The 21,277-nt window shown below is 42.4% G+C and overlaps 1 protein-coding gene across 1 annotated transcript; it reads right to left on the bottom strand.

Moving 5' to 3' along the window:
* Positions 1–12,586: 12,586 nt before the first annotated feature.
* On the bottom strand, positions 12,587–15,022 carry LOC132379755 (interferon-induced protein with tetratricopeptide repeats 1-like). Its single transcript, XM_059948039.1, has one exon. It carries the CDS (start codon positions 14,962–14,964, stop codon positions 13,495–13,497), a length of 1,470 nt encoding a protein of 489 aa, XP_059804022.1. The 5' UTR covers positions 14,965–15,022; the 3' UTR covers positions 12,587–13,494.
* Between the last annotated feature and the right edge of the window lie 6,255 nt (positions 15,023–21,277).

Below are 21,277 nucleotides of genomic sequence, written 5' to 3'. Positions count from 1 at the left end.
AAACCGCTTGTGTACATCATTGGGTGACCAGCATTGACAATGGATGCAGCCACCAGCTACTTGTCTGACCTGGATGCTGACTTCCCAACTTAATAATCTGGTCAATCAGCGAAAGCGCTGCTATAATTTCTGCCTGTTTTGCTGGGTGATTTTCGCAAGTTTCTCTGTTTTGTTGGACATGTTATCTAACTATGCCCTGGTAGACCTTAGCTGTAACATACTGTGCCATCACCATTACCAATCTATGTCTATTTGGGCACTCCCTTGCCAGGTGCCCTATTTGCTGACACAGAAAGCATGACCACTGTGTCTTCATAGCAGCTACATCCCCTACAGCCACTTTATGACCTCTCCTCCTCCTCCTGTGATTTATCTCTCAGGTGGAATATGTCAATTTCACAACTATCCTCTAATCTAAAACTTCCTGGTGGGTTGAGCTCAGGCCTTCATTCTGCATTTTCATGGAGACTGGATCAGCCATCCCTGGATTTTCCAACTGGAGTGTTCCTCATATGCTTGATATTTATGCTCTGCAAAATCCATGGCAGGCTCATCAGCTCTCTGAACCACGGGCATTATCATTCCCCAGTTACTCTCACCTCCTCCCTGTCACTGCCTCACTTCAACCTTAAAGCATCAATATCTCTCCTCATTACTGTTACTCCCACAAGTTGTCCGTGTACCATCCCACTCTCCCCTGCTCTATTCTGTCCCACAGATTGCTCGTGCATTTCACTTTTACCACAACAAAATATCTTTTGAATGACCTGGTGAACCTGAATCATTTTGCAAGCTTGTACGAGAATATTCTGAAATTGCACAAGATATTTGAAGTGAGGTCAGTCCATACAAAATGCTCTGTTATTCCCCTTGATGAAAGACTTGTGAATGATAGTAACCAGGGTCAAGTTTTGGCTCGTGTCATCAGGATTTGCAACCTGTCATTGTCTGATTTCAATATGTGCCATCCCAACCTCTCCCTCAAAACTCTCCAAACTAATTCCCATATGAATCAGATATGCGGGATGGATAAAAATTAAACAGTACATACTTAAATTCACATGGTATGTTCTCTGCAATCTTCCACTTTTGTGCCACTGAACTTACGATGTCTGTTGTATAAAAGTGTGTTACGTTAAAGATTCAGACTTAACCTTAAAGAACACAAACACACTTACATACACTATATATTGTCTCAAACAAGTACACATGCATCCTCTTGTATCCTGAATGGTCAGTAAGCGCCTTTCACTTCTGCGCTCTCCATAACACCACCGACCTTCGTGTCACCTGCAGTGAAGGAATCTCATACGAAGAGTCATCGTGATTTTCAGAGTTGGTTCCTTTAGACTTAAATCCCCCAAACCCACTTTTGTTTCTGAATACTGGAGTGAGTAATCTTCAATGAATCACAAGGACTGGGAATGATGATAACAAAGTTAATATTTGAAAATCACACTTTCAAACATGGTTGCTACTGTAGTGATACTATTACAGTTTGGGATGTTCGGAGTTCAAATCTGGCACCACCTGTAAGGGATGTTTGTATATTCTCTCCCTGAGTTTCCTCCTGGTGTTCCAGTTTTCTCCCACTGTCCAATGATGTACAGTTCGTGGGTTGATTGGTCATTTTAAATTGCTCTGTGATTCAGCCTGTTCTAGGCAGTGTGGCTCATTTCCTGGAAGGACCTGTCCCACACTGTATCTCAAAATAAATGAAACGCAGTTTGAGCGTACATCTCTAAAAACAGGGCTGGTTAGCCTCTCACTAACCAGCCAATGTATTCAGCAGTGAGAAAACCACCTCTCTTGAACTCCGTATGGCTAAAGTCAATGAGTTGGGTCCCACCAGACTTGTAGAGCCGGGATGTTTCGACCAACCGTCCCCAAATCTGAGCGAGAAGTGTGTTAATACTATCCCATGCATTTTGCCATCAGCAAGAAGTAGCAGATCGTACACTGCGTATATTGTAAAGAATATAGACGGTGGCTGTGGTGGAGGTGGCAACAATAGGATCTTTTAAGAGACTCCTGGATGGCTACATGGAGCTTAGGAAAATAGAGGGCTATGGGTAAAGCCTGGGTAATTCTAAGGTAGGGGCATGTTCGACACAGCTTTGTGGGCTGAAGGAGCTGTATTATGCTGTAGGTTTTCTATGTTCAATGTTCTTCAACTATCTGCTTTATTGAACAATTAGTTGGAAAAAGAAAAGGAAAAATATAAAAAAGGCTCATTACAGTCAACCCAGTTGCAATGTGCACCTACATTGGAGCACATCTTGAAGTTATCTTTAATTCATGCCATGGTCTGCATGGAAGCACACAGCCCCTTCTGAATGCCGCTCGAAATCCATGTCAAACAAGTGGTCTCCCTCACAGAATTTTTGGATCGTCATCCATGAAGCCATTCATCTGCACAAAGCACCTTGTGGAATAGGAATGGCATTCTCAGACATCTTCCCAACTGTCTTCTCCTACCTCCCACCAAAAAAGACTTCGACCCACACCAGAGTCTGTCACAAAGACCTCTCCTCCCAGCGTAATCTGGGACCTTGTCCCATTTCCACCTCCAACCTGATTGGCTGACACAACATTCATAACAAATAACAAAGCCCATTATCTTTAGCTCAGACCCAAACATGCTAAAGGCAGATCGGACTGCTCTTACAGAACAGCTAAAATGAAACACCTACAGAATAGCAATGAAAATCTTAACCAGAGTGTTACATAAAATTAAAAACTTAAATAAATATATCAGTGAAGAATGTGCTGCAAGAATATACGTGTGAGACTAGTGAGACAAACTGCTTCTCAGATCAAGCAGAAGCAAAAATCTTTCAAGTGTCGTTATGTTCCTCAATAGAAAGACAGAGTTCACAATGAATCATTAGACATTCCTTCTCATGATCGAACTCCAAGGCCTTCTCAAACTATTCCATAGCTTTAGTCTTGTTGCCATTCAGCTGGTCCAGTGACACTTTCATAACAAATGCCTTACTATCATGTGGAACCTTACAATGCTTTTGATCTGTCCTCCTCTCCAATTTATCATGACACTTGTTTTTATTCATTTGAGTCATATTCAACCTTCAGTCCTTAAAGGAATAGACTGGTGGCATTTGATTCACACCTTCACTGGTATGGTTCAAATGTCCCAGCATGTAGACATACTGTATTCTCTGCAAACTTACTGGATGAATATCATCTAATTTCAAAAGATCACTGTAGGTCTCATTCACATTGGAATACTCTCCATTTCTTACACTTATAACTGCAAAATCCAGTTGTGGTTCAATAGCTGATATTGGACGATGCTCAAATGCCTTTCCAAAGTGATACTTGCATTGATTAAACAACTTAGCTTTCTGGCAAAATGCAGTATGGCAAGAGTTTCATTGAAGTTCTGAATGGCTTCTTTATTGTTTCCCTGCGGACAATTTATGAAAGTGATGTTTGTTATGACATGTGCCTTGATATTTCACACCGAGATTTCTAGCATTTTGCACTCGGGACATCACATCTTCCAAGTCAATGGTTCCCTTCTGAGGGCCCCACGTGAAGTGACACTGAAGCTGATCGAGCTTCTCTTTCAACAAATCTCTCTGTGTATTGCTGCAAGTGAAGAAAGTTCATGAAATTCATCACTTCATACATAATCATTTTTCTTCTCATTATTACATGTAACAACGTCGAGAGTTATTGTGACCTCCAAACTTTAAACAACACATGAATAAATTTCAAATTGTACATATACAGAGCACAAATGGATGTTTCCTTTATTTTATATCTACATTATTACTCTATACATCCAGATGTACACTGTATTATGTACACCTGAACACCTGTTCGTTAATGCAAATATCCAATCAGCCAATCAGGCGGCAGCAACTTCAGTGATGGGCCAAAGGTCTATTTTTGTCTGTGTGATGCTGAGATTGTCTGATGTCTGACTCTCACATGTCTTGGTACTGCTGAGCATCCAAAATGTTACAGAAAGTGTTGCAGATACAAGACGTGTAAATAACAACAGAAAGTTGTGGATATGTTTATTTGTCTGGTGGTGTAGAAATAATTGACTTGGCTGTAATCTGTTTAACTGGCTGATAATTATTGCAATGAAAGCTTATTGGCCTGAGATAATAACTCTGCTTTACTTTTGACACAAGCAGCCTGATCTGCCTTTAATGATGTGCCTATGAATGCACAACACCAACACTGTGCTCCTGTTACAGTTACAGCAATACATTCGGCACTCTTCCATAATCAAGCTCTGTGCAATGGTTAAAAAATAAATTTAAATACAGGAGAATTTACAGAGTTCTGCAACTCATTGTGTCCCTTTGAAATAATGTCCTTTGAATTTCTTTCACAGCTTCAGATGCACTTTTAATGTTGAGTCAATGGAGAAGTCTGTCCTGTGTTCTGATTCCCTGCACTAACAGATTGACAACAATTTCCTGATGGTGAATAGAAACTTATCCTAGAAAATGAAACCAGTTCTTTCCAAGAAATGATGCCACTGAAACAACATTGCAGGTTGACGCAGAGCTGCCTGGATCCAGTTGCAAGCCAGGTTCGGTTAGCACCAGTAAGATATCACTTCACCCATCAGACCCAACCTGATTGGCTGAACTTTAATCTGCCTACTTAGCATACCTGGCAGTCATTACAGACAGTCTTTTAACTATTTGTGTTTCCCTGTTTTGCCCCTTCACAGAGTTCCATGGAAGGAAGGCTGAGGCTTTTGTAACAGTCAGGTTCCCAGAGCTGGCAAGGGCCTTGTTTTCTTAGATACAGCTTGGCAGGCCTCCAAGTTGAAATCTAGACTGGAAAAACAAGATTGTTGTACATTAGAACCCACCCACTCCATCACCAAACAACAGTTCTGAAAAAAATGCCTAGCTTCTATCATTTATATGCATTCCATTGAATGCATATTCCTCTGAAATTCCATTGCATAGCACAATATTTTTCAAGGTATTGAAACTAAACTACTTTAACCTGGAATAAATCATATTTGACCTGAAATAACTATACTCATAACATTGCACTGCATGCATGCTGAACACAGTGCAGCTGAATCTTCTTGCCTTTGCAGTCCAGGGACTACAGTGTATGCTTCTGGATCCGGAGATTTGATTGTGAGGTGAATGTTGCCATTCCCTGTGCAAAATTTCTTTCACATGGGCAATGCTGCGTTTACTTGGTTTTTAACAGCTTCGCGGTGACCACACAACAGGAACCTGCTCCCCTGCAGCCAACTCCTGACAGTCCTGGCTGCTTGAAGAGCTGGTGATGGTAGTCGTGATGAGAACTGGATTCAAAATGTCTTTTTCAGGCACCCAGCACCTTTCCTTGAGTCCAAATTCCTTCCAGTCCATGATGTATTGCCAAACACCCGGTACAGTCCTTGAGTCCAAATTTTTTCGTACTGTGAAGACCTGCTCCTCAGTGTTAAACCTGGGTGGCGACAGGGCTGGTGTAGACAAGTTTTAACTTAGAGATGTGGAAAGTAGGATTCATCTTCACGGTTGTGGGGAGCTGCAAGGTGTATGGCACCAGGTTTACTTTCTTGAGGAATTTGAATGGTGCCAAGAAGTTTCCAGACTCTGCCCAGAGAGGCAAATCCCGAGTGAACAGCCAGAACTGTTCCCAGTCTGGAAGGTGATTCCATCCATGCCTTCTCAACATTGAAACAGTGAAAACCTTCAGCACAATACAGGCTCTTAAGCCCAAAATGCTATACTGAACATGTACTTTAGAAATTAGCTAGGATTATCCATAGCTCTCTATTTTTCTAAGCTCCATGTACCTATCCAAGCGTCTCTTAAAAGACACTATTGTATCCACCTCCAACACTGTCACCAGCAGCCCATTCCATGCACTCACCCCTCTGCATAAAATAACTTTCCCCTAACATCTCCTCTGTACCAACTTCCAAGAACCTTAAAACAGTGCCTTCTCATGCTAGCTATTTCAGCCCTGGGAAAAAGCCTCTGACTATCTACGTGATCAATGCCTCTCACCTTATAAACCTCTATCAGGTCACCTCTCATCCTCCATCGCTCCAAAGAGAAAAGGCCAAGTTCTCTCAACCTATTCTCATAAGGCATGCTCCCCAGTCCAGGCAATATCCTTGTAAATCTGCTGTGCACCTTTCTATAGTTTCCTTCCTGTAGTGATGTGACCAGAACTGAGCACAGTACTCCAAGTGAGGTCTGACCAGGGTCCGATATAGCTGCAACATTACCTCTCAGCTCTTGAACTCAATTCCACAGTTGATGAGGCCTATGCACTGTGTGACTTCTTAACCACACAGTCAACCTGTGCAGCAGCTTTGAGTGTCCTATGGGCTCGAACCCCAAGATCCCTCTGATCCTCCACACTGCCAAGTGTCTTAAATGAATACTATATTCTGCCGTTATATTTGACTTACCAAAATGAGCCACCTCAACTTATCTGGGTCGAACCTCATCTGCCACTTCTTAGCCCAGTTTTGCATTATAAAGATGTCCTGCTGTACACTCTGACAGCCCTCCACACTAGCCACAACACTCCCAACCTTTATGTCATCAGCAAATTTACTAACCCATCCCGCCACGTCCTCGTCCAGGTTATTTATAAAAAAATTTAAAGACCAGGGATCCCATAATAGATCCCTAAAGCACACCACTGGTATTGACCACAAACAGAGAGCAGTGCAGTGGGCTAAGCACACACCCCTGAGGTGCGCCAGTCTTGATCTTCAGTGAGGAGGATATGTTATCACCAATCCGTACAGACTGTGGTCTTCCCTCCGTGATTTCTCCTTTTCTGCAGCTGTGACACTAGCTCTGACCACCCCCACCTGTTTTGCCTCTCTCCCTTTTCTTTCTGAAACATCTAAAGCCTGACACTCGAAGTAACCATTCCTGCCCCTGAGTCATCCGGGTCTCTGTAATGGCCACAACTTCATAGCTCCAAGTGCTGATCCACGCTCTGAGCTCATCCCTTACTGTCACCTGCCTATCCTCTTTCTCACATAGCCTACAAGCTTTCTCCATTTGTCAGCCAGCCAGCCCTCCCACCTCCCAGCAATTTAGTTTAAAATCTCCCCAATAGCCTTAACAAACCTCCCTGCCAGGATATTGGTCCCCCTCGGGTTTAAGTGCAACCTATCCTTTTTGTACACATCACACCTGCCCCAAAAGTGGACCCGATGATCCAGAAATCTAAATCCTTGCCACCTGTTCCAATCTCTCAGCCACACATTTATCCTCCACCTCACTCTATTCCTATCCTTACTGTTGCGTGGCACAGACAGTAATCCCGAGATTACTGCCCTTGTGGTCCTGCGTCTCAGCTTCTTTCCTAACTCCCTGTAGTCTGTTTTCAGGACCTCTTCCCTTTTCCTTTTATATTTTTTTAAACTTTTTTTATTGTATTTCAAGTAGTTACAAAATAAAAGTAGAGAAAAAAATGTATATTACCCATCCCCCCTCCCCTTAACCCCTCCCCCCTAGCATCCCTATAGAAAAAAATGAGAGAGAAAGAAAGAAAAGAAAAGAAAAGAAAGAAGGAGTGCTGGATATCGGAGGATCTCCACATGCTCCATGGAGTTCGTAATAACTTTAATATGTATATTTATTTCTTTCCCCAAATAACCAATTATTTCATCTTCGGAGCACCTATATATTTAATCCTGTCTTTTGTAAATAAGGGCGCCAAATTTTCAAAAATGTTTCATATTTATCTCTTAAATTATAAGTAATTTTTTCAAGTGGAATACAGCTGTAAATTTCTTTCTTCCAACGATCTATACTTAAAAATGTATCCGATTTCCAAGTAACTGCAATAGCCTTTTTGGCTACTGCTAATACAATTTTTATAAATTCTTTCTGATACTTATTCAATTTGGGTATCGGTTTTATCCCTTCAATATCACCTATTAATATAATATAATATATTAATAAAATAATATAAAAATAATATTGGATTATATGGAAGTTGTATTCCAATAATTTGTTCCAATAAAATTCTTAAATTTGTCCAAAAAGGTTGAATTTTAGAACAAGACCAAGTAGAATGTAAAAAAGTTCCAATTTCTTGGTTACATCGGAAACACTGATCAGATAAATTTGGGTTTAATTTATTTATTTTTTGTGGTGTAATATATAATTGATGAAAAAAGTTATATTGCACTAATCTTAACCGGACATTTATTGTATTTGTCATACTTGCCATTCCCTCTCCTGACTGTTACCCACTTATCTGTCTCCCGAGGCCCCGGTGTGACTATTTTCCTATAGGTCTTCTCTATCACCTCCTCACTTTCCCTGACCAGATGCAGGTCATTGAACTGCATCTCCAGTTCCCTAACCCAGTCCCTAAGGAGCTGCAGCTCAATGCACCTGGCACAGGAGTGGCCGTCCGGGAGGCTGGGAGTCTCCCAAACATCCTACATCTGACACCCAGTACAGAACAACGGCCTTACAGACATACTTCCTGTATCTATTCTGCACAAGGAGTTACCTCGCCTGGACCCGTAATTGCCGAAGCCCTCCTATTCTGATACCCTCTACTGAAGGGCTCACTCAATAAAGCTGACTTCTTTTTAAATCCTTCCCTCTGGTCTAACTTGCTGATGTCCACGCGTGTGCTCAGTCGTGCCTTGATCAAACCGCTGAAGAAAAAAATGCACACCTTTTAAATTCTTCCTGCCTTTCTAACTGGGTGATGTCCGCACACCTGCTCGGTTGGGCCGCTATCAAACCGATCCTTCAGTTAGGCTTGGTTTTCGCCTTCCGGGTATACTTCAGCAAAATATCTCTTGCCCTGGTCCATTTCTGCTTGCAGTGTCGGTTGAGATCTTTGACTCCTGGAACCCCAACCTCGTCCTCCTGCTCTGGAACAGAGGGTGATGACAGCTAACGGTGACTCCTTTGCCTGCATCCTCGGAAACAGCTCTATTTCTATCTTTGACACCTCCTTTTCTCCCTTTCAAGGTTCTTTTGAAGAGCCTGAGCTGGAGTTACATGCTGACTTTGGTTCTTTGTGGAAATGGGATCGGTTCTCCCGGCGACATGCCGGGCCACTTTTCAATATGCCAAGGAAGCGGCCTGGAAGACCAGTGCACTGTCAGGGCGCCGGATTTTCGTGGCTCTGGAGGCAGATGGATTCAAGGCCAGTGTGCTGCCACCTGATCCATCGCTGGAGACGGAAGATTGTAAGCAGCGAGCTGGCTGTGTGCCAAGAGACCCAAGTTCTTTAGGCACAGAGCTTATTAGAAGCATCACAACAGACTTCTAATACGTAAATTAGCAAGCTGCTTTGTTATATCTGTCCTCTCACTGTAAACGGGGACATGGGGGTGGGGAGGGGGAGAGAGAGAGAGAGAGAGACAGACAGACTTTGCTATGCTGAATTACCGGATTTACAAGACGTCTTTGGACTACCGAAAGTCTGTGTCTTTATTGATGCTTTGCTGCACGCCTGAGTGCTCGGTGGTGACGGGGGGGGGGGGGGGGGGGTATGGGGGGTAGGGGGGGGTTCTGTTGATTTTTTACTGATGGGGTGTCGTTGCTTTGCTGCTGCTTATGCATGGAAGGGGTGATTTGAGGCTCTAACATTTAACTGTCATTCTTTCTTAGGGGCACTCCTCTGTTTACGTGGATGGTTGTTAAGAAAAAGAATTTTAGGATGTATATTGTAAAATTGTACAAGGCATTGGTAAGGCCAAATTTGGTATATTGTGTACAGTTCTGGTCAACGAATTATAGGAAAGATATCAATAAATTAGAGAGAGTGCAGAGACGATTTACTAGGATGTTACCTGGGTTTCAGCACTTAAGTTACAGAGAAAGGTTGAACAAGTTAGGTCTCTATTCATTGGAGCGTAGAAGGTTGAGGGGGGGATTTGATCAAGGTATTTAAAATTTTGAGAGGGATAGATAGAGTTGACGTGAATAGGCTGTTTCCATTGAGAGTAGGGGAGATTCAAACGAGAGGACATGATTTGAGAGTTAGGGGGCAGAAGTTTAAGGGAAACATGAGGGGATATTTCTTTACTCAGAAAGTGATAGCTGTGTGGAATGAGCTTCCTGTAGAATTAGTAGAGGCCAGTTCAGTTGTGTCATTTAAGGTAAAATTGGATAGGTATATGGACAGGAAAGGAGTGGAGGGTTATGGGCTGAGTGCGGGTAGGTGGGACTAGGTGAGATTAAGAGTTCGACACAGACTAGGAGGGCCGAGATTGTTATATGGTTATTGTACACATTTCTCTGATAATAAGTGTACCTGTTGAACCGATTGAACAGTGACATACCCTGCCCTGAAAGCTGTAAGCTGTTTGGGTGTCCTCTGCTCACATTAAATGGTCGCACAATGCCTCAGGCTTGCTGATGGTTCTTAGATGGCCAGGGTGGTGCAGCCGATATCTGAGTCTCTTGCCGGGGTCCATGAGGCTCAATCGCATCCTCGGGCAACGGCAACAAAGCGCTTAAAAAAGTCCTTGCGCTCTCTGGCTATGCTCTGAGGGGTCTTTCCTCTCCTTGGGACCTGGCAGCTGGATCCTTTAGGCTTAGCTGCAGGAGATCCAGATTAGTTGGGCTGGGGATTCCCTCTCTCTAGTTACCGTGCGGCCTCAACTAGGCCAGGCCGAGACACACGTACTCCCATTGGTCGGAACCAACTTGTCTATCCTTGAAGGCAGAACTAGGTCTACAGAAGACTCGAGGTTACTTCACACTGAAGATCCCCCTTGTTTATCGTTGGTGTTGGCAGAGTCTAGGTATTGGAACAGCACTCTGCAAACATACACTCTTACAATGACTGGGCCAATCAATGACTCCCCCTCTCCTTCAGTTCATGGATAGATTCTGCTAGGACAGCCAAGGGTATCCGAGAATCAGGGGTATGAGTGGTGAGTCAGTAATATGGAAATTAATGTGCTACATATGCCCCTACACCTCCTCCCTCACTACCATTCTGGGCCCAACAGTCCTTCCATCAGAGGTGACACTTCACCTGTGAGTCTGTGGGGGTCATTAGTTGCATCTGGTATTCCCACTGTGGCTTCCTCTACATCAGAGAGACCCGATGTAGTTCGGGAGACCATTGCGCCGGGCGCCTAAGGTCTGACCACCAGAAGAAGAGAGATCTCCCAGTGGCCACCTATTTCAATTCCACGTCCCATTCCCATTCTGATACGTCAATCCATTGGCTCCTCTACTGTCACAGAGGCCATGCTCAGGTTGGAGGGAAACACCTTGTATTCCATCTGTGTAGCCTCCAAACTGATGGCATAAACATTGATTACTCAAACTTCTGTCAATGGTCCTCTCCCCACCCATTCCTTCACCAGTCCCCATCCTCTTTTCCTTTCTTCACCTGATCTCCTTGCCAGCCCATCACCTCCCCCGGTACTTCTTCCCCTTTTTATTTCTTCCATCACCTTCTACACCCACCTGTCAAACACCCTTCTTCAGCCCCGTATCTCTTTCACCAATCAACTTGCCAGCTCTTTATTTCACCCCTGTGACTCCTGGCTTCACGTATTACCTCACGTTACTCTCTTCCTTCCTCCCACCATTCAATGCACTACTCGTCTTTTTTTCCTACAGTCCTGTCGAAGAGTCTCGGCCCAAAACGTTGACTGTACTCTTTTCCATGAATGCTGCCTGGCCTGCTGAGTTCCTCCAGCATTTTCTGTGTGTCCCTCAAATTTTCAGCAACTGTCCATTATTCTTTTGAACATATTTTTACTCACTTTGAACTTCTTTCTTTTTATTTTCCCTGACTGAGACAGCACCAGGATTTGGAAATTACACTGTCCCACAGAATTTCCAGCCTTCTACGATGAGGGATTCTGAAGGTTTGCTGAAGAGCTGCAGTGACTGGTGTGTTATGGGCAGAGAGACTCACAGTTACACTGAGTGCTTTCATTTGCTGGTCAAGTCTCTTTAAAAAAAAAATTGGTTTGGTCCAATGATATGAGGCCCTGACCCCTGAGTCTCTTATGGACAAAAATATAGAACCCTTGCCAACTTTAGTGCTGTAGGAATGATGTAGGGTGGTTCTTCAGACAAGTCTACCACTTCAGCTCATTGACCGAGCCTGGTCCCCTTGGGTCTGTGTCAATCTACCACATCCACATACCTCCCACCTACCTGCAAGGAGTGATAAGGGGAACCTTTATAGCATTGTCATTGACATAACACTAATACAGAGGCAGTGATCTGAATTCAATTCCCACCACTGTCTGTAAGGATTTTATTTGTTCTGCCTGTGACCACATAGGCTTCATCTAGGTACACCAGTTTCCATCCACATGCCAAAGCCATTTGCTTTCATTGGTTATTTGGTCACATGGATGTAATTGTGCTGAAACTGGGCTGGTAGGGCATGTTGTTTAGGGCCCTAGCGCTATACTAATGGCTGAACACTCAAGCCTCTACACCAATCAACAATTCAATCTCTGCCTGGAATTAAACTCCGTCTTTACCATTGATTCCCAATGACAGGATACCCCATGGAGTGATTGTGTACCCAGAGAAACATTCAAATTGTGATTTTTGACAAAAAATGATCAAAAGAGCTACTTTATGATTTGTGTTTATTTTTTCACATCCAAGGCATGTAAGATCAAACTTTTATACAATATGCTGATTTATTTTGGAGTAATCTATGAATTCTCTGATGGAGTATTTGTGGTACTCAAACTGCTGTAAGGTGGGGAAACACTGAATTCACTAACAACTTAAGTGGTTCTATCTGATTAATTCAATTAACTTGTATGTCTTGGGAATGGCAATCATCCCCTTCACTTTACAAAATGATTCATAACGTTATCAATAAGTGTATATTTCTTTCAGAGAAAACCTGACCAGAGATATCATATTTTTTGTTAATATCTGATTGGAATTCCATTCATTATCCACGAAACCCCTCCACTGCCACTCGCCAGTCATTCCTCCTTCCAAGCCATTCCTCCACCACACTCAGCAGGTTGGATTCATGCTGTTAGGATTTGTTGCTTGTGTTCTTTTGATTTTGTCAAGACAAGTCCAACCTCTGCTTTGAAGCTTTAATTACCAGACATATCTGAAGAGGATATTTTACAATGATTCTTAAAATAAAATTGCTCTCGAAAAATCATCCCACCATTACACTTCTACATCAAAATCCACGTGAAAAGTAAAATACATTCAATGGTTAATAGGTGTAACAAACAAATGTGGAAAAATGTTTGATTACTCAGTTAACTCTACTTGCTGCATTATCCCCAATCCCAGTTTTCCGGAGACCAGAGAAGCAAAACTTGTAAAAGGGTACTTGAGGAATGAAGATTTCTTAAAGAAACGCAATAATTGGGTATAGTTGTAGACAGACCATTTTTGCAAATTAGGCACTAACGAGTAAGAGAAGGTGCTGAAAGGATATAACTAGTAAAGCAACAACCCACCAAACCTATCCACAGATCAGATGGAAATACATCTTTTAAACATCCAGTGGTGCTCAAATACGTAATTGAGAAAGAGCACTCACATATTCCTCATTGCCAGGATCAAACTCCAAGGCCTTCTCAAAGTATTCAGTTGCTCTACCCATTTTCCCATCCAGCTGATACAGAATTGCTTTAATACCAAGAGCCTTGCTGTCATGTGCATTTACACTAAGTTTTCTATCTGCCCACTGCTCCAAATTCATGCGACATTTTCCCCGTTCTCTTGAGTTATATTCAATTTTCACTCCTTTCAGGAAGAGGCGAACAGCATTTGTTTCAGATCTTTTCTGGTACAGTTCAAATAACCCAGCTTCCAGACATATGTTCTGCATATTCTCTGGACGAATGTCCACTAACTCCACCAATCTACGGTAAGTCTCCTCTGCTCTGGAATATTCCCCACTAGTTATGCAGATGTCTGCAAAGTCCAGTTGTGCTCTAATAAATGACCTTCGACGGTGATCAAAAGCCTTTTCAAGATGATACTTGCACAGATTGATCAACTCAGCTTTCTGATGAAATACAGGATTGCGAGGATATCTGCAACGAGTATAGTTCAGCTTACTTCTGTAGCACAATCCAAGTTGGTGGTGTAAGAAACCAGAGTGTGGAGTTAATTCTAAAGCTTGTTTCAAGAGCTCAATTGCTTTCTCCACAAATCTCCTTTGTCTATAATATTTTGCAGCATAGCGAAGAATATATGGCAGATCTGGGGTCTTTGTCAGTGCTTTTTCAACTAACTCATTTGCTTCCTCATTTTGCCCTAACCTCTGCAGTTTTAGAGCCAACAGCACCATGGCCACAGTATCATCTGGATCAAGCTCCAGTACTCGTCCGAAATACTTCACTGACTGACTCTGATCACGACTCTCTGGGGTTCCAGAAAATGCTTCCAGCCGAAATAGTGCAGTTGCATATCCCATTATCCACTCAGTGTTGTCAGGATCTTGCTCCAGAGCCTTTGAAAAGCATTCCTTTGCCTCCTCATAGTATTCAGCAGCAGAACTCATCAATGACCATCCCTTCTCCCCGTACACCTCGGGTATCATTGCTGTATAGCGAGGGCCATCACTGAGCGGTTTACAGATCATCTCCAGCTTGTCGAGATAGGACTGGGCCTCAGTCAGTTGTCCCATGTGGTAATGCACCCAGGCAAAGTTTCCATAGGTGATGATACTTCTTCTTTCAAATTCATCTTTGTACTCCTCCCTCAGAATCTTTTCAGCTTCCTTTAAATTTTGAATGGCTTCTTCAAAATGACTCTGCAGAGAGTTTACAAAAGCCAGATGGTTGTACGATGCAACTTGATATTTTTTACCCAATGCCAGAGAATCTTGCAATCTTAACATCATATCGTCCAAGTCAATAGTTTCTTTCTGTGGACTCCATGTGAAGTGACACTGCAGCTGATCGAGCTTCTCTTTCAATAAATCTCCCGGTGTGTTGCTGCAAGAGAGAAAAAACGGAATCATGAATTCCATCTCAGATCACTTGCTGCATGTCTGACTTACAATCCCATAAATAGCAGACTTATTAACTGTATGAAAGCTGCCTTTTAATGAAGTTTTCTATAATTATGGCATTTAAAACCTGGAAATGCTCAGCCTGTCAGTCTGCATCTGAGGAAGGAGAATGTTTCAGATCAGTAGCCCAATATAGATAGATAGATAGATACTTTATTCATCCCCAAGGGGCAATTCAAAATTTTTCCAGTATCCCATACACTTATTGTAGCAAAACTAATTACATACAGTATTTAACTCAGTATAAATATGATATGCATCTAAAATCATCCTCCCAAAAAGCATTAATAAATAGCTTTTAAAAAGTTCTTAAATAGTTTACTAAAGTGCATTGAGTGGTAACTTAATCTCAGTCCTAACCCCGGCACTTTAACATGTATTGCCCCTGGTGGTTGAATTGTAAAGCCGAATGGCGTTGGGGAGTAATGATCTCTTCATCCTGTCTGAGGAGCATTGCATTGACAGCAACCTGCTGCTGAAGCTGCTTCTCTGTCTCTGGATGGTGCTGTGCACAGGATGTTCAGGGTTTTCCATGATTGACCGTAGCCTACTCAGCGCCCTCCACTCTGCCACCGATGTCATACTCTCCAGTTCTGTGCCCACAACAGAGCCCACCTTCCTTACCAGCTTATTAAGACGTAAGGCGTCCCTCTTCTTAATATGAAGAATTGATTCATTTGATGAAGATGGAAATGTGTCTCCTGAACAGCCAAGGCAGCTGATCTGTTGCTTTGTTACACTGATGGTGGACTTGGTTTTATTACCAGACGTTGAGCTCTCCCACTATTGCAGACTTTCGTTTTTTTGCCAGCAGCCTGAGCATAGCTCCAGATCTCGGTACAGAGAAGTGGTGCTTTTCCCCAGACAGCCACCAGTACTCAGAGTCAATGTCTAGAAGTTTGAGAACTTCAATAACATTAGTGAGATAAAGCTGTTTTGTGAAGCCCACTGCAATTTACGAGTTACCAGATCAGTTCACAGAACAATTGCATGAGCAACATCCTCTGATCGTGCTGCACATTTCTGAAAGAAAATAGACCAGCATAGAACATGGAACATGTTGTGCCGACCTTTAACCCTACTCTGAGATCAACTCTGCTTCCTGCTTCCTCCCAAAGGAGATGAATTTGCCGCACCGTGGATGCAGCTTCTCCATTCTGTCCTGAAAGCCGCTAGGGGCTGGAAATTATGACAGTTTAGAGTAGCATGTTCCTCTGGTGTATTACCTCAGTACTGAATGCAGCCCGTAGGCTCCAACGTGCTCAAATCTACGCTGCTGTAGTGTATGGGAGAGTTGAGTCAACTCCTACTTCTAAAAATTTTGAAGATTAAAGATTAGCTTTCTTTGTCACATGTACATCAAAACAGACAGTGACATGCTCACTAACTGTAACTCATACGTCTTTGGAATGTAGGAGGAACATCTCATAAAATAGCTGTAACCACACAACTGGTGCTGATTCCTGTGAACCCAGAGGAAATCCTCACGTACACAGAGAATATACACACTTCTTACAAATACCAGTGGAAATCAATCCTTGATGAAGCGATTGAGCTGACTGCACAGTTTTTCCCTGACCCTCATTGTTTGCAGTCGTGTTTTAATGAAGCCCCCTGTTTGAGGAAGACAAGTGCTGATAAACCAACTTGATCAGACTCCTACTCTCCTACTCCTCTTGCCTCTCCTGCCGTGAGTGAGGATTATTTATGATCCATTGAACTTGCTGTTGGATCTGGAGATCAGACAGAACTGTAGGCTCTTCAGAAGTCAGGATTCAGATGCAAATCTTGTGTTTACAGCATTTTATTAGACGTTAGTAACAAAAAATACTAGTAAAGCACTGCAGTTCCCTGCACTGTTTACACCCCAGCAGAGTAACCTAGGGGTCACCCTACAGATTTGTCATTCAACTATTGTGTTAGCCAGTGTGTGTCCACTCTGGGTTTTTCAAAGTTATTGCACGGTGATCCACTAATTTTGGTAAACCACCTCCTCTGTAATAATCTGTACATAAAGATAAACTGCAAGGAAACGTCCTTTACCTCATGATGTTCGTTGGATGGAAAGCAATTTGTGCTCTTTCTCAGTTTGTGCGGTTCTTCTTCTGCTGAGTCTCCGTTGCTATGTCAGCTGTTATACCTGGTAACCTTTTCTACTATCAACTAGTTCCGTATTGTGAATAGAAATTGAAATTCAAAGCCTATCAATAACCCTGAGGCCATTGAAAGCAATTTAGAAGCATTTCCTGTATGCCAATATAAGCATTGATTTGCATAGAAATAGTCTACACCTCACCAGAATGCCCGTGTAGTGTGTCACTCTGAGCATCCTTGTTCAATTATTTATAATTTTCTCTGTTTGTAATTGTAAGTAATCTGCAATTCTGGTCACTATCTTATTTCGGTTTCCATATTTACTATCAGTTTAATGTCCCCTGCCAGTTTACTCTCACACCACATCTTCCCACTGTTCATCAATATTTCTGCCCTCTTTGGCTGAACTCCGAACTGCCCCCAATCCTCAAGCGGCTGCTTTTTTTGGTCTAATTCTGTGCTGAATTTCCACCACAGGTTTGACACTTTTTTATTTATGTCTTTGTATGCTAATCAGCAATGAATCATTGTTGTAGTTCATTCTTTAAACATCATGCAGTGCCCATTCACAATCAAACCATTGAATAGTTTGCCAATGAAATGGGTCATCATAATTTAATTTGTTCAGGTTCTCACCCTTGATTTCTTTCGGTGACTTCACCCAGCATATTAATGAAGAATTCTAATATGATCTGGACACTCTCCATACAGCCCACGCAGGACAAAATTGTTAATTATTTCTCATTGTCACAATGCCCACTCCACAATAATCCAGTCTCAATCCTGTCTAGATCCTGTCTCATCTGTTACTTGTCTTAAAAAATTGGCATCTATGTGTTGCTCATCCACAGTGTTACTGCTATATGTAACTTGAGATTAAATTTACATTGTTCTGAAATATGGTTTCCAATTTCTTTCCTGCAAGTCATCATTCTATGTAAAAATGTCGTCATGCTCTCTGTAATTTTAAAGTGGCATTGAACCAACTTTGGAAAATGTACAGTGGAACATTCACATTGTACATACCTGGTACAATCGTGTTGACACTACAGTCTAGAAAGCTCACTAATGCAAAAGATATCTGGCAGTTCCCTGTGGACTCTGATCGAAGTTTATTGATACACCATTGACATCATTGTATCTGGCCACATCACAGCCTCTTATGGCAACTGCTCTTCACGAGACCACAAGGAACTGCAGTTGTGGACACAGCTCAGCATATCATGGTAACATCCCTCCTCCCTGTGGACTCCTCAGTAAAGCAGCCAGCATAATCCCCTCCAGATGATCTTCCTTCTCTCCTTTCCCACTCGGCAGAAGATACAAACACCTGAAAGCATGTCAAACCATGCTCAATGGTAGCCCTGTCCTGCTGTTATAAGGCTCTTGAATGGATCTCTCATACAATAAGGTGGGGTCTTGACCTCACAACCTCAGTGATTATGTTCAGCAGTAGAAGTCAACAGTGACTGTCCCTTCTCCCCATACACACCAGCTATCATTGCTGTATAGAGAAGGCCGTGACTGGGTAGTTTGCAAATCATCTCCAGATTGTAGATGTAGGATTGGGCCTCAGTCAGTTATCCTACGTAACATATCCAGGCATAGTTTCCATAGGAATTAATAATTATTCTTTCCCATCCATCCACGTGCTTCTTTCTCAGTGTCATGGTCCCTCCTGGCACCTGGAATTGGGCCTTAACAACCTTGTTTAGTTCCCAATCATTCCATCAACCAATGCAGTATAAGAATCCTGTGACCACAACCAGAAGATGCCAGTTTGTTGGTTGACTTGTGTATGAGTAATCTCATTCCATGGTTCTTTGGACTATCAGTTCTAAGTCTAACCTCGTTCCTGAATTACCTACAAAAAACAAAGACTCCCTTGGAACCCTTCCCACGCTTGTTATGACAACAAAGCCTCCCGACTCAGCCTCCTTGCCTGTGTTCAGCACTTGGGTTTGTACCACTGCCATGTCTGTGCAACACTCAAAGCCCGTTCTGCTTTCTCAAAATTTTGAACTGCTTTTTCATAGTTGCTTTGCAAATAGTTCACAAAATCAAATTGGCTGCGAGGCTGGTCTTGATTTTCCCACCAATCTTTCTTGAATCTTGTAATCTGTGTTTCACATCATCTAGGTCAGTGGATTCCAACCTTTTTATGCCATGGTCCAATATCAATAAGCAAGGGTGTTTACCTCTTGCTGTGTGCCTTCACCATGCCCACCAGACTGATATCTAATGTAAAAATCAGAGGCACTATTGTTAGACCTGCTAAATATTGTAGTGATAGGCAACAATCTATGATTACAAAGTAGTTATATTTTTTCCTGAATCACTTGCACTTTAAAATCTTGAATCTCTGGAGCTATTTCCTCAAGTTTTATGAAATAGTGCCCCATTATATTAATTAAGTAGGAGATGAACTCCCAGTCTTTCCAGAAATTGTAACTAAAGTACTCCAGAGACTGATTTGGTCTGGACTTACTGATTCTTAGATTGATTAAGAATGTATGAATGATACAACTTCTGCCAAAAAGAGATGTTAAAATACACCTGATCAAACAGCTCTTTCAGAAAGGAAAATGACCTGGAACAAAATCACCTCTTGTTGGCAATTTGAATAAGAAAGATTGTTTTCAACCTCACAGGTTGGCATGTGCTTTGTTTCTGTGTCTCCAGACTACGGTGTGGATATTCTGAGGATAACAGAACATTGGACCTTGGTCTTGGCACAACAGAACACTGGATCGCCTGTGGTGAACTACATATACCTGTCTGGACATGCCCCCCTGCCCCCCCCCCCGCTGACTGTTCCTGTGGCTCCTCCCACAGACCCCTGTATAAAGGCGATTGGAGTCACTGCTCCCCCCTCAGTCACCAGGATGTTATGTGGTCGTTTCTTGCAGCTAATAAAAGCCTGTCATTTGCTTCCCATCTCCGAGAGTTATTGATGGTACATCACCTCCATCCTACACAACAGAACACATAGCTGGAGTACCTAGCGTGGTCTAAAGTATATGAATGAGGTAGCTGAGTTTCAGTCATAAAATAAATGACACCTTTTTGGTTGATTTTTTTTAAATTTCACTTTCTAGTTACATTTTTAAACTATAATATTTTAAAGATTTTAATTAAATTTGCATTTGAGTTTTAATTATTTAAAACACCATGGGGTGCCACAGTCACACAGCATTTAGCACAACACTATTACAGCTCGGGCTTCAGAGTTTGGAATTCAATCTGGGTGTTTGTGTAAGGACTTTTAACTTCATCCCCGTGAAATGTGTTGATTTTCTCCGGCTGCTCTAATTTCCTCCAAACATCCAAAAATGTACAAGTTAGTAGATAATTGGTCATTGCAGTGTTAGTGTCCACTGTCGGCTAGTGGTAAATTGCAAGTTGCTAGATGGCACGACTCAAAGGGCTGGAAAGTCCTATTCCATGCTGTATTCCTAAAAGAAATTATCTTGAGCCCTGCAGCTTGCTGCCTTGGGTATTTGAGCAACTGTATTTACTAATCAATATCTTAACTAGAGTGGTTAAGAACTTGTGTTTTTGATATAATCTTGTCAAGTTAATTGTGGCTGGAACAAGTTTCCTGCAGTCTATCTTTATTTAAAGAGGACTCTCAGTTGTGGCTTAGTGGGGACATTGTGTTGGAGACGGTGAATTGTCTCATGGTGTTGCTCAGTTGTCCCTCTGAAGCGCTGATCCAGGTCTAACCTTTTGTTTCCTTCTCCTCCTGGGGATCCGGCTCTCCCTCCACACCTGGTCTAGGTGAATGATCTTTCTGGTCAAATACAGCAATAGCAAATTTGTACTGTAGTCTCCCTGTTTCAATTGCCAGTTGACCAGATAAAATGCAGAAAATCAAGATGTTGGCAGCAGCTGGTACATGTGAATGAGATTCAGTTAAAATTTTCTGCAAGTATTTGGTGAAAATTGGTTCACTTGTAGGAATGATGAATGTGGACATCTGGGCTCCTGTGTTCAGACAAAGTTGGATGTCCAGCCAGATGATGCTCTTGGTTGGTAACATGGTGCTGGAGAGTGGCAAAATGTGTCTGTGCAGCTCTGAAAGGAAACATGAAATATTCCCAATTAGGACTACTACAGCTGGAATCTACAATCACATCTGGTGGTATTTCCATAAGCAACATTGTTATTAGAGGTT

This window comes from Hypanus sabinus, chromosome 22 (genome assembly GCF_030144855.1).
Source record: "Hypanus sabinus isolate sHypSab1 chromosome 22, sHypSab1.hap1, whole genome shotgun sequence".
Lineage (NCBI taxonomy): Eukaryota > Metazoa > Chordata > Chondrichthyes > Myliobatiformes > Dasyatidae > Hypanus > Hypanus sabinus.
This window is presented reverse-complemented; position numbering and strand designations above follow the sequence as displayed.